Here is a 14997-nt window from a genome sequence, read left to right on the forward strand (position 1 = left end):
AAGGAAGGGAGAGAGAGAGAGAGAGAGAGAGAGAAAGGAAGAGTTAGGGACCACCATCGTTTCAAGTATCAATCTCATATCGATTGAGATTGATCCCCGATTTTTGACCAATCTATATTGGTGTTTCGTATTGTTTTAGAAGTCAAATGGTAAAAAATACTACCTTTAAAAATAAAAAAAAGGATAAAATAGACTGATACCCTCTGATACCAAAATCGATACTATCGCCTAAAACCTTAGGGAGGACAGTTGGAGAAGGGGGAATGGTTGTGTGATGGTTCATCGCTCTCGAGTTTATAGTTCTAAAGGTCTTTACCTTTAGATTGTGCACTAGTATTTTATCCCGTTAGTTGGATCCAGAACATTTTTATTTCGAAAACAATAACGTTGGATTCTTTCTGCATTTTATTTTTTGTTGGGAGAGCCGACGACCCGAGGACGGTGGTAAATGCTGGATTGAATATCTCCAACCCAGAAACAATAAAATGGTCATTATAAACAGTCGAGAGGGTAGTTTAGTAATTTAGATAAACCAAGCGTCTCGCCGCAACGAGTAAAATTTGCAAAAATGCTTAAAAGCAGCCCCTCCGATTTTCCTTCCTCAAATCTCCCAGCCCCTCAAAACCTGCTGGAACCTCTTTCGCTCCTCTTCTCTGTTTCTTCTTTCTTCACTCTCTCTTCGACTCTCTCATCGAGAGATAATCACCAGAACACCACAATGGGAGAACACAAGATTCTGTTCTCTCCTTCGCTTCTGATCATCTCTTCCTTCGCTTTCTTCTTCTGTCTCTTCTCTCCCGCCGTCGCAGACGACGCTGCAATCATTAAGAAACTCGCCGTTTCTCTCCAATCAACCCCTAGTGACTGGACAGGCAACAGCCCATGTAAATGGACAGGCATTACATGCGACAAGTCGAACAGTGTGACCTCCATTAGCCTCGCTTCCCAGGGTTTGTCTGGTACCCTTACTTCAGATCTCAATCAACTTACCCAGCTTCAAACCCTCGCTCTTCAGAACAACAATATCATCGGCTCCTTACCCACCCTTGCAAACCTCACAAATCTCCAGGAAGTTTACTTAGACAGCAATAACTTCACATCGATTCCTTCCACGTTCTTCACCGGGCTCACCAATTTGCAGCAATTTAGTATAAGCCAAAATGGCAACTTGGAGCCATGGACAATCCCTGCAGATCTCGCTGATTCTTCGAGTTTGGCCAGTTTTTATGCAAGCAACGCTGGTGTTGTGGGTACCATTCCAGATATTTTTGGGTCGTTTCCGAATTTGCAATCCCTACGGCTTTCCTACAACAATCTCACGGGCTCTCTACCCAAATCTTTCGCAGGAAGTGGGATTCAGAAACTTTGGCTTAACAATCAGGATCTGGGTTTGTCTGGGACGATTGATGTAATAGCAACAATGACGCAGCTCAGTCAGGTATGGCTTCATCAGAATGCATTTACCGGGTCGATTCCAGATCTTTCGAAATGTACGTCTCTGTTTGATCTTCAGCTTCGTGGCAATCAATTCACTGGGGTGATTCCCACTTCTTTGATGTCTCTGTCTCAATTGGTTAATGTTTCTTTGGAAAACAATAAGTTCCAAGGTCCTTATCCGAGTTTTGGTAAAGGAGTTCTGGCTACTCTTGGCACAACCAACAATTTCTGTAATTCAAAGCCAGGTCCTTGTGCACCTCAGGTAACGGCATTGCTTGCTGTTGCGGGAGACTTTGGTTACCCTATGACCTTAGCGACCTCTTGGGCAGGGAATGACCCTTGCCAAGGTTGGACTTTTATTGCCTGTGATGCGCAGCAGAAGAATGTTACAGTAGTTAACTTTGCAAAACAGCACTTCACAGGAACGATCTCAACTGCTTTTGCAAACCTTACTTCATTGAGGAGTTTGGTGTTGAATGACAATAATCTCAGCGGCCCGATACCGGCTGCTTTGACCAACTTGAATCAGCTCCAAACTCTTGATGTTTCCAACAACAACCTTTCTGGACTAGTTCCAGTTTTTCCTGCTGGTGTAACGGTGAAATCGGCAGGTAACAAGTTTCTAGGTACCAATTCAACTTCTGGTGGAGATGGGGGAGGAGGAAGTCCAGGATCCAGTCCAGGTTCGGATTCACAGACAGGAGGTAGCAACTCAACCTCCGCAGGCGCAAAGAGCTCCTCTGTTTCACCTGGTATGGTTGCTGGTGTAGTGGTTGCCGCTGTGATTTTTGTTGTTGTAGCTGTTGTCATCTACAGATGTTACGATAAGAAACGCAAACAGAAAACTGGGTTGGTCCCACTCCCTCAGAATGAGAAGGAAATGGGGAAGAATGGAGCAGTGGGCCCTGCAAATGGATATGGTGGGTTTGGAAGTGAATTACAAAGTCAGAGTAGTGATACTAGCGAAGTCCAGGTTTTTGATGGTGGTAATGTTGCTATTTCAATCCAAGTCCTCCGAGAGGTGACGAACAACTTTAGCGAAGCAAACATACTGGGTAGAGGAGGATTTGGAGTTGTCTACAAAGGAGTACTCCATGATGGGACACAAATTGCAGTGAAGAGGATGGAATCCGGTGCAATGGGCACAAAAGGGTTGAATGAATTTCAGGCAGAGATTGCAGTCCTTACGAAGGTTAGACACAGGCATCTAGTCGCTCTTCTGGGGTTCTGCGTTAATGGCAATGAGAGGCTTTTGGTATATGAGTATATGCCACGGGGGACTCTTGGGCAGCATTTATTTGATAGGAATGAAAATGGGTATCCTCCTCTCACATGGAATCAGAGGGTGACAATTGCACTAGATGTAGCCAGGGGAGTAGAGTATCTTCATGGCTTAGCACAGCAGAGTTTCATCCATAGAGATTTAAAGCCCTCGAATATACTTATTGGGGATGACATGAGGGCTAAGGTTTCTGATTTTGGTTTAGTTAAGAATGCCCCTGATGGGAATTACTCTGTTGAGACTCGATTGGCAGGAACATTTGGGTATCTTGCACCTGAATATGCTGGTATGTATGCACTAGATTCTCTGCCTTTTGTTTTTTTGTTTTTGTTTTTTTTTTTTTTTCTTGGCTTGGATTATTGAGACGTATCTCCTGCATTCATTTATATTAATTATTCCAGTGATTTTTTGATAATTGTGAGGGAACCTTGGAGCATAACTCAAACCAAATCCTTGAAACTACCATCCTTATAACCCTAATGAGTTTTCATTTCACTAACACCATTCTGAAGTGTTGCAAACATTCATCACTTATGGTTAAATGTTGTTACTGATTGGCACAGTTCTATTGCTTTCTTCATTATCTAAACGAATTTGGAAAATAGCTTGTATTGCATTCATTTGTCTTCACACTTCCTCTCTTATACCTAGGTGAAACTTTTCTAAAATTTTCTCATATTTTCCTTCGTAACTGAATCTGCTGCTATACTTTTCTTTTGTCTGGCTTCCTTTTAACTTCTGACACACAATATTTGAGGAGCATTGCAACCATGTGGGTTTGAGTACCAAAAAATTTTTGGTTTCTGCCTTAGTGGGGCAGTATCATAGTCACAAAGTTTCAACCCAATAAGTGACATCTAGTATTATCTTTAATAGTGTCTCATCTATATGTGATGCTCTATAATGCAGTTGGCACGTTCCTTTTCTATTTCAGTTTTTAACTGGTTCATTGATAGTGGCCTTAATTCTTTGTATCCAATTGGAATAATGTACATGTTAAAACTCACAATCTCTGTTTTTTAACAGCAACTGGGAGGGTGACCACTAAAGTTGATGTTTATGCATATGGTGTGATCTTAATGGAGCTGATCACGGGTAGAAGAGCACTGGATGAAACCATGCCAGATGATAGATCACATCTAGTGACATGGTTCCGTAGGGTCTTGATCAACAAGGACAACATTGGAAAAGCTATTGACCCTTCCCTTGACCCTGATGATGAGACCTTTGGGAACATTTGTAAGGTGGCAGAGCTTGCAGGTCATTGTACGGCTCGTGAGCCTTCTCAGAGGCCAGACATGGGCCATGCAGTGAACATCTTGGCTCCTCTTGTAGAACAGTGGAAACCTAGTTCCCAGCAAGGAGGAGATGGTTGTGGCATTGACCTCAACTTAAGCCTACCTCAAGTGCTAGAGAGATGGCAAGCTGACGAAGGCACCTCCAGAATTGTTGGTGATTCCTTCTTTAACAGAAGCATATCGAGTCGTGGGAGCACCCAATCTAGCATTCCTACAAAACCTTCTGGTTTCGCTGACACATTCCATTCAACGGATGGCCGATGACTGGAGAGTGAGAATCAAATTCTGAAGAGAGACAAAGGAAGGACATGCTTCCACCACTGATAAATCTGAATTGAGTTATCGACGAAAACATCAGTTTTTCAGTTCATTTCTTTTGTGCAACATTTGTATACATCGTGTCAATCCTCGATATATTTGTTTTCTTGTATCGTAAGACATGAGAGCTATGCTTGTTGGTTTTGGATTCTCTGATGTAAAATACAGATTGATTGGCGAGGTAGTAGAAGAAAATGTGGTGGGAGTGGAGTAGCATGTTTCATGGTATAGAGTGGTTTGAACTGCCAAAGTTAAGAACAGAAGTTTGTATGATAATTCCTTTTTTACCAGGTCACTGAACTCTTGGATCAAAACTTTTGTGCTAAATTACAAGTTCTATTCCTTGACTTTTGTTTGAATCAGTATCATACTTGGTTTATTTGCTTCCAAATTTTATTGCTAGTTATTTAGATAGCTTGGATGTGATCATGTGAATGTGAGAGATTTATTAATCCTTTTTGGGCTGTGCTTGCATTATTTCCCTTTTGTTGGTTGGGTAGGAATGTAGGATATATGCTTGAAGCTAAAGGTTTCCTAACATAGGTGGGAGGAGAGAAAGTAATTGAAGGCGCATGTTGAGCTGTAGGAGGAAAAAAGCAATCATTTTTTTTGGGTTACAGCTAAGTCATGCACATGCAGTGGTTACATATTACTTTTGAGGGGGAAGGACCTTTATCTATAACAGGTGTTTTGTTTGGTTTTATGCCTTGGGGAGATTGTGACTTGCTCGGATACTTTTTAGTGGAGGCAAGTTGGATAATTCTTTCTTTTATAAAGAGATGTGATCTGTGATCGTTCTCTAGTTAGATATGTCTTTGAATATAAAAAGGTAGATTACATTTATTTTTTGGTCACACGACAACCTACCGAGTGACCGACCAAGGCTCGTCCATAGTTAGTTTATTCGCGTTTAAAACGGCGTCCCGTTTTTTTGCCGTTTTAAACGCCGTTTGCCGAATTTTTCACAGAAATTCGGTAAAAAACGGGAACGGGGATATTGAAAGTTTTTTTGCCGTTTTAAACGCCGTCCCGTTTTTTTGACAGTAAAAAAACGGATTTTAAAAAATATAAACGTTTTAAAATATAAACGTTTAAAACGGGGCTATTTTTTTTTATTGTTATCTAGGTATTTAGAGAATTATTATGCCAATTTATGTCTATATATTACCCTTTTTTTGACACCGTATTATTTAAATATAAACGTTTAAAACACGTATCGTCCGTTTTTTATTTTTTCCCATTTTTACCGTATTTGACCGTATTTTTGACCGTCCTGTTCACGTTTTGATCTGTTTAAAACATGCCCGTACCGAACAATGTTTTTTTGCCGTTCCCGTTTTAACTAACAGAGGGCTCGTCCCTTGACAACTTATCGACTGTCTCATCGGAGCTCATAGGCAAAATAGGAAAGGTCGCTTATTGGAATCAAATCAAGTTGTTTACATTGAAACCATTGAATATATTATTTGAAATTAATTTAAAGAATAAAATCATTTAATTAAATTGATCGATTCTTATTTAAAAAGGAAAGCTGATTAAAATTAATTAAATTAATATTTTTTATATAGGCAAAGTTTTCAGGTTGAGGGAGTGGCTCTTGCGTGTATACGGGGCTAATGAGAGGGTAGAAGGAAGCCTCAACAGATGTGTCAATTTTTATTTCATAGGAATGGACCAATCATTATATACCATAAGTCTAGATGCAGGGGGAATTCTCCCTCCCACGTAAACCATTTTGTCATTTATAAATTAAATATAGGAACAAGTTCTTAGTCTAGGAGCGCTACTGCACCAAAGCCCTCAACATAGGGGGTGCATAATGACCATCATACCCCTATTGGTTGATGTCCACACTCCACACACTTGCTCTTATTGATTGGGGTTCTAGTGTAAGGGCCATGTTCCCAAAGAGAGCTTATTTTTTCTATAAAATAAATAAGGGATAGCCTCCCCAATCGTTGACCTCTCCATTGTCCCATCCCCACATTGAAAAATTGTTTATGCTTTTTTTTTTATCTAAATAATTCAAAATTCAAAATTCAAAATTCCTAAAGTGACCATTGCAGAAGGAGTCAATGAGTGGTGATTTGTCGACGACCATGGGTTTCCTCTAACTATTATTAGGATCGTTGGACATTGCTCGCCTGCACATATAGCTCTATCTCTCAGATGTTGGGATTGGTGACGTGGTGGACCACACGTCATTATGCAATGCCACCTCACTCATCTCAGAAATTAATTTTGTCTTTTGTTGAAAGACATGAAAGTTGCTATTAACACTTAGAATAGATTTGTCATATTATACTCATTGATTTTTCGTACTGAATATTGAAACCTTGTACATTCAATGTTAAGTAGTTCAATTTTGATTTCATTATAGCCATTAAAGATAACCAATTCGATTTTGGTTTCTATCAAACCATACCATTTAAGTGAAAATGCACCATTCATGCAACATTATTAGGAAAGGGTTTAAAAAATCTTTAGGAAAGTGAGAGGAAAGGATGAGACGTAGCTAAAATAGTGACCACCTTTGGCCTTATGGTAGTCCACAGCTGGCTCATCATCTCAAGGTGGTCAAATTGAAGAAACAGAGCGCGGTTTGAGGCTTGACGGCCTAGAGAATGAGCTGGGACACGCTTATACCACCTACTTTAAGCCTTCACAATAAGGTGGCGCCGCATCTTTGTCAACGACAACAGTTGAAGAGTTGGTTTTCTTATGATCATTAAGTCACGATTGGCCTGCAATAGGTTTACGCAGACATAACACCTGGAAATTGACAAATATGTTTAATTAATTGTTTTAATTGAAAATCAAAATTTAAGTTAAAGCCGGGTTTAATTGATGTATCAACCTGGCCTTAATTACGACATAAGAAAACTACAACCTAAATAATATATGAGAGAAAGAATGTTATGTATCTGTATTCTTTACGTTCCAACATGATGATAGAAGCTTAATTTTTATAGGGCTTGTGTCTTGACGTAGAGAGCGGAGATGGGGAATGTTTTCTTTGAAGCAAATCTTTTCCGGAATAGTTATAGCTGCTGAAAACCAAAGTGCAAAGCTAAATAGTTTTCTTTACTAGCTCTTTACCTTTTGAAGTAAATATTTTCCACTATCAATCCATTCATGAAGGTAGTTGGAAGATCCAATACAGCCTAGGGGTAATATTAAACAACATCAAATATACACAATTAAACATGCATTGGTACACGAAAAGAAAAGATAATAGATAACATCATGCTTAGTGCCACTGAAGAAACTAATAGTAAAAAAACATAGAGTACACAATATTTTTACTGGTTCAGATCCATGATCCTACGTCCAATTTTTCAGATTCACCGGGCGAAGGATTTCTTCAACTAAAAGTAATTCATTTCCAAATGGCAGGAGCCAAGCCTTACAACCAATCAAATTCCTTAAATTAGCACCCAAATTTACTTGGCCGAGGACTTCTTACCCAATCATTGTCCTTTGAATTGAGCACACGGGCAACCGGCCAAGGATTTCTCACAAACGCACAAACAATGAGATTCTTCAAGGTAACAACAACTTCAGCAATTAGATTTCTCAAAAGCTATGAGCTGAAACATTTAAGCTCACAAAACTTATTCTCACAGATTTCTTGTGACTCAAGCTTATATATAGGCAACGAGTTAGTCATTTGAGACTCTAATTGTTATATTCAATCTTGGTATGTCCATTAACGTTCAGAACAAACTTTTGAATAAAGAAGGAAACATTAAGGAAACACTTTAGGTTTAAAACAAACATTAAAAAAAAAAAGTGAAAATCATTAATTGAGTTTCAAACTAGTCTTTAACTTATGTTAGTGGAAAATATTGGAAAAATTAAAATCCTATAAAAACTTGAGTAGAAAATATTTTAATCTTATGGTTTTAGAAAAATTATTTTACTTCTTAGAAGAAAAAATAAAATAAAAATAATAGAGCTCATAAATCATCAATCAAGATACCTTGAGTTCCATCCATATGGTTGGAGTCCAAGTGATGTAATGATAGTTCATTAAATGGTTCAACATCACCAACCATGGAGCAGTAAATACTCTAGCCACAGAAGACCGCAAGTTCTCACAATTAACCGTAGAATGGAGGACTCAGAAACCTTGTTCTCTATATTGACGGAAGATCTCACGGACAATGGTTTTGTGATCCATCATAATATCATATGTCTGAACTATTAGGCCTTAGAAGACCATGAAGAACAATTCAAACATGGTTTTCTAAGTCAACAACCCAATTCTCTGAGGAGAATTTCCACCTTTCTACCTACCCTTCTCTTAGTGAGCTGCCTACTACTCTCCCTAGTACCTTGGAGTATGGAGAAAGCTCTTTAACCTTCGCTATCCAAAGTTCTGCTGAAATACTCGTCAGTCCATTTACCTCGATTTGCATGTCAAAACCAAAAAAATCCCAAAAATATCCAAATTCTTCTGAATTCCATTAGTACCATCTCAGGACATTGGAACTTCACTGAAGTTCCCATAGATCCTTACAAGCCACGAAAGGTTGCAAGAAGGCTGAGATCTTCGAAGAAGGAAAGCTAATGGTCAAGACCACTTTTGCCTGAGCCAGGGAACGTCAATTGAAGTTCGTCAGTGCAGGGGCCCACCCCTCTCAACCCAAAACAAAGGTCGAGCATAGGTATAATTTCTCAACAGATTAGACACAATGTAAACTTGTAATTCACGCATGGTAGGGTACACAATAGTATAACAATAACTTATCCATGCATGTTGTATAGGATTAATTAGGAGAGAATATTCTTCTGAAGTATTTAGTAGGAAGACAGGTTTAATCGGGTAGAGTCAGTGCTCCTCATCTCTGGACCAGATCAATTTTTAGGCAATTTCCTTATAGATCGGGTCCACCCATCAGTTCCTATGCCCTAACCTTAGGTGGCGACTCTAAATTTTATGTTTCTCAATCCTTGATATTAGATCATCATCAATATTTATTTTAGAAACCCCTAAGGGAAAGAGGTCGTTTGTGAATTAAACTCCCACGTATCTCTGAGCAAGTATGCGATGGTACGAGTCTCATAGATACCCGAAAGAGGGCCAAACTACACATTCGTTTCCACACATGTTACTTTGGAATGCTCAAGGATTATGCCAAAGTGAAAATCATGGCAGGTGAGGAACTTAGCCCAAAAATCAGAGTCAACGTGTCGCATAAGAAAACCAGTCAGGAACATTCTTAAATGAATGAAAAAGGAGTAAATGACTCAGAAAACCAGTTATGGGATAAGCCAGAAGGAAATTGCGTACTCTTGGTGAGACATTGGGGGAGCAGGTCCCATCACATATAAAAAACCAGAGACTAGAAATCTATTTGCAACCTGGATAGGGTAGATCTCAAGAAATTAAGCCCTCAGCCAAAGTTGTAGGACCCAGAAAGGACCATCATCATTGGAAAAGTTGTCTTTTACCAACTCGTTACAACCACGGTATAAAAAAGATAGGACGAAGGAAGCTAAATCACGTAATGGACAAAAGTATTGGCCAATTTGATATAGGCCTTGGTAATTTATCCGCACTAGTAAAAATTAGCCAACGAAAAATCCAGAAAAGGCGGAAAACTATGCACTCCTTTTGTTCGATGCAGCCCTGATCTTGCCTATAGGTGTCAAGGCAGTGAGAACAAGTGGATTTATGGTTGAACTCGAGGCTATGTTCCTTAATATAGCCATAGGAAGCCCTATTTGTTAGAACAAAAAAAATCTATGGATTTGAATCCGAAACCCTAGTTGAAGAAACCATATAGGAAAACAAGAACACAAATCTACTAAAATCATTGAGGATTGATTTGTACTTTTCACCTAATACGCTGAAGATGATTGACACCGATCGCTCTTAATTTCTCTCTCTTGGCTATGGATCTTCTATAGCACCTTAGACTTCCTTGATTCTCTCACTTTAGTGGTAAAGTAAGAAAAAATGAATAATGGCTGGAGGGACCTAAAACCTAGTATTATAATATTGTCCTACACAAAAAATTTAAAACCACAATGGGTTGGTCCCGCATATCCCTAAACTTGAGAGTGGATCGAACCGGTTCATGCAATTTGACTCTCTCCCATTTAATCAATCCGAATAATTAATTAGGCCCATAAATCAATAATCTTCCACTTGTGCTACATTAATTATAAGGATATATTTCAAATTGGTGTAGCCATAGAATCTCATTACATTAACTACTCTTACTGTGATTCAGTTGAAAACCCACTCACAGTGAATAACACCAGATACACATCAATATATGACATACAAATTTCTGTCATTACAAACATAAATAAATTTCTTAACACGAATTTGTGGGATATTAACATGGAAATATTGACATATTCTCAAATAACACTGTTGTCATTCCATGTAGCTTTTTAACTGTGATATTAATCTTTACTGTGGCAAATCGCCTTTGATTTGAGGTTAATATCTAACTGTGGCTTTTTGTCTATAAACTGTCGTAAACATTGCCTTTGAGTTGTGGCAAGTATTGCCTTTCGACTTATGACAAAAAATGATTACCTATAATTGAGATAATTACTATCTATAAAACATTCTCAAATGAAACCATAAAACAATTAATAAATAGAATAACTGTGCATAATATAAATGCTAAAATATAATCATAATTCATCAAACTATGCCCCAAAGCATACATGTTAAAGTTTCAAAATAAAAACAAGTAGTCAACAAAAAGCAAAGCTCTCACTAATCAAGTATTTCAAACAACTTAATAATACTCATGCTAGAAACATGATCTTTGAACACTCACACTGAAAATGCCTTCGTAAGAGATATGCCAACATCCTGTCAGTGACTAAGAGTTGTAACTGAAGTTATATCTCTATCCTTTGGGACCCGGGTTCATTGTTCCCCTTATTTTCTTGTATTAACTGTGAAAAAAATATTAACATTTGGAAATTCAATCACCTTTGGGCAAAAGAACTCCTAAGTCAATGTCTCTTCTTAATATGTGAATATTTATTCATAAAATGACATTACCTTTGAAAAAATATCACCGTTACTGTCAAGAATATACAATTAAATTGAATGTCCAATGACATCACCTTTGGGAAATACCATATTTACCGTTGAGGAAGACACAATTGAATTGAATGTACTACTTTGATGAATTTCACTTAACCCCATCATGTTTTTTTTCTCATTGGAGATATATCTATATGTATAAGAATAAACATTTAAATGTATCATTAAGACAATAAAAACCATATAAGAGTCACAACCATAACTACATTCCTATTATTTATGCTAAGAATGCACTGGTCCTTTTGTAAATCCACATTTATTGTGAAAAGAGTGAAAACTTTTGGGATCCCCTCATCTTGGGGCTTAGAATCCTCTAGGTTACTGTCATTTTCTTTAACTTGGGTGAATCACCAAATGTCACCAACTTTGCTACCTTAGAGAAAATCATGGAAGGATATGATGTTCTACTTTGGTGGATTCTACCCCACCATTTCATGGTTTCCTAAAAATTTACTATACAACCAAGCATGTACGGAAACTTACACCCAATTTAATTTCAACATATTTATTCATAAGGAGTTTCAAATATGGCATGCAAGTACAAAATACCTTTAATTTTTTACCTATGTCATTCATAAATAAATTTTCAATATTATGGTAATGATAAACCAATGTAAAAATATGCATAAGCAGAAATACAGTTTCAAAGCCGCTATAGAATAGAAACAAAACGCTATAAATCTGTCTTCCCACTGGTTCAACCAGTCAAATATTTATCCACAACATCCCAAGTACGTGACAGGGTGACATCGTGATGATCAATAGTATTTTATTATTTATAGGACCTTAAGGCTCTTAATAGAATTGATTTAAATCGGACAAACCCATTAGACACTATGTGAAAACTGCCCATTACCAAATAACACCCATTTCAAGTAATAAAATTCTTCACAATATCACTATAACCATTGATAGAGACATTTTCAAAACATTTATAATCAATGGTTTATTGATTATATGACTAAATACAAAATTGAGTATAAAATCACAAACAAACTTGTCATATAACAAATTAGAACATGAATTATGATCCAAAACAATGAATCCAACGCAAAAAGCGAATTTCAATTTAGCCTTAAAACGACTCTTAAAATGACATTTAAAGTTGTTTAAATAAAAATCCAAAAAGAACCAGAATCCAAACAAGCCTTGAAGGGTTTTTTTTTTTTTTTTTTTTTTTTTTTTTAAATACTTCCCCGGTCATTGTTGGTCAACACCGGAAAATCACTGTTGATGAACTTTTCCGGTGGGTCGCTGGAAAACCCAATTGGGTAAAAAATATGGATCATTAGATTGGGTTTCGGGTCAACCCAACTCAGTCAGTTCGCCCATGCTCCGATTCATTGGCTTGGTTTCATTTGGTTGGTTTGTTTGTTTGATTAGACCAGATTTTGATTAAGTCGGTTCAATTATTTGAACCACAATAATCAATTTACCTCTTTAAATAAAAAATTATTGGGCTTGAGCCCAACCAACCCAAAACCCAAATCCATGTCCAAGCCAAAGCTTACCGTCACAACAAAAAACCCAAATAAAATCTTTAATCTTTAATAAAACAAGCCCAAGAGCCCACCATGTTTTTAAGTTAAACTTTTTATTTATTTTTTTAATTTTTTGATTCTTTTTATAATAGATCAAGTCCATGGCCTAAGCCCGCAGCTGTTTAAATGAAACGATTAACATTTTTTTGAAACAAACAGGGCTCAGCCCAGCCCATTACCTTTTTAAAGGATTTTAAAAAAGAATTGATAGACCCAAGTCATCACCCATGACTAAGCCCTCCTTTTTCACCCTTTCTTCTCCAAACAAAAACATTAACGAACTTGCACAACTTCTTCCTCTTCTTCTTCTTCTTCTTCTTCTCCTTCTTCTTCTTGTTCTTCTTCTTTATTTTTCTTCTTTATTTATTTATTTATTTATTTATTTATTATTATTATTATTATTGTTATTATTATTATTATTATTATTTTTTAACCCAGCTCTCAACCAATACTTACCTTTTCAAAAGGTAACGTGCAATATGTTCTGTTTCAACTCCAAATCAAATTCTTGTGGGATTTCAATAGTTCCATTGCCGCAAGATGCAACCGATCACGAAGACCATCGACATAAAAAATTCCATCAAACGATGGCCATGGTTTTGGTAATTGAAGACTATATATTCAAAATTAAGGAAAACTATATGTAATGCATAAAAAAAATTTAATAAAAAAATAGGATAAAAGCTTTAGATCGATTGAGTTTCGCACCAAACCAAAACAATGAAAAATTGACCATAACAAATTAATCATTTAATAATTTTTTATTCAAAATCCAAAAACCTCTATTGATTCTTGTTCCATGTGATTGGCTCTGATACCACTCGTTAGAACAAAAAATTTATGGGTTCGAATCCGAAACCCTAATTGAAGAAACCACACACGAAAAACAAGAACACGAATGTAATAAAATCATGGATGATCGATTTGTACCTTTCAACTAGTATGCTAAAGACGATCAACGTCGGTCACTCCCAATTCCCTTTCTTGGCTATGGATCTTCTACAGGCCCTTAGACCTCCTTGGTTTTCTTACTTTAGTGGTAAAGTGGGGAAGAATGAATAATGGTTATAGGGACTCAAAACCTAAGATTTATAATATTGTTATGCACCCAAACCCTAAACCACAATAAGTTACGCCAGCATATCCCTAAACTTGAGAGTAGACCGAACCGTTCATGCAACTTGACTCTCACCAAGTTAATCAACCCGAATAATTAATTAAGCCCATAAATCCAACATTGTCAAGTTCTTCTCTTCTAGCCTTAAGACTAATAATGCGTCCATGTCAAGAAGGGTAAGAATTTTGGCTTTGCTTCTATGGCTACAGGGTCATGTTGCCTAAATAGAAGGATCTCTCTTCTCTGCATAGGAAAATTAGGGATTTGAAATGGAGGAGAATGAAGGATTGGATCAACATAAAGGTGAGAGGCATTTGGGTAAGTTACTTTGTTTGGACAAAAGGAGAGTGAATGTTTATGCATTTTTATTATAGTTTTACCTCTAGAAGGTGCTCGTCGTTGGTCGAAGAGGAAAAACTCGTGGTCGTTGGAAAGAGATAGTAGCGAAAAAGAGAGTAGAGAGCTGAGCTAGAAGAAGAAGATGATGAGTGATGGGAAAAGGGTTTAGTGCTAAACACTCTTTTATAAAAGAGATAAACGTTTCCTGAGAATGGTCATGATCACTGTTAATTAAAATGGAAACGGCAAAAAAAATAGAGATGTACGGTATGAGTTTTAAACAAATAAAAATGATAAACGGTATGATAAAAAAAACAGGAAACGTCAAATGGACGAAAACGAACGGTATGTTTCTCTTGTGTAATAAGAAGATCAAAAAGCTTAAAAAATGTTGGTAACCCTCTGAAGGGTTAGTAAGGGAGGTAACAAAGCATTTGTAGCCTGGATTTAATCCAAGAAGAGTATTCAAGGCTAAATCATTTTTCAAGAGGTTGTATACTTTTCTTTTGTTCTTTTTCTTCTTTTAATATATTTTCATTCTGTTGGCAACAAACTTCCCTTGATCTCTCATGGTTCTCTAACTA

The 14997-nt window shown here is 37.1% G+C and overlaps 1 protein-coding gene across 1 annotated transcript; it reads left to right on the forward strand.

Annotated features, from left to right (window-relative positions):
• Window positions 1-589: 589 nt before the first annotated feature.
• On the forward strand, window positions 590-4694 carry LOC122079685 (receptor-like kinase TMK4). The gene is made up of 2 exons (XM_042646359.1): window positions 590-3005; window positions 3746-4694. The coding sequence occupies exons 1-2, from the start codon at window positions 719-721 to the stop codon at window positions 4279-4281; spliced, it is 2823 nt and encodes a 940-aa protein (XP_042502293.1). The 5' UTR covers window positions 590-718; the 3' UTR covers window positions 4282-4694.
• The last annotated feature ends 10303 nt before the right edge of the window (window positions 4695-14997 follow it).

Source organism: Macadamia integrifolia, chromosome 5, assembly GCF_013358625.1.
Source record: "Macadamia integrifolia cultivar HAES 741 chromosome 5, SCU_Mint_v3, whole genome shotgun sequence".
NCBI lineage: Eukaryota > Viridiplantae > Streptophyta > Magnoliopsida > Proteales > Proteaceae > Macadamia > Macadamia integrifolia.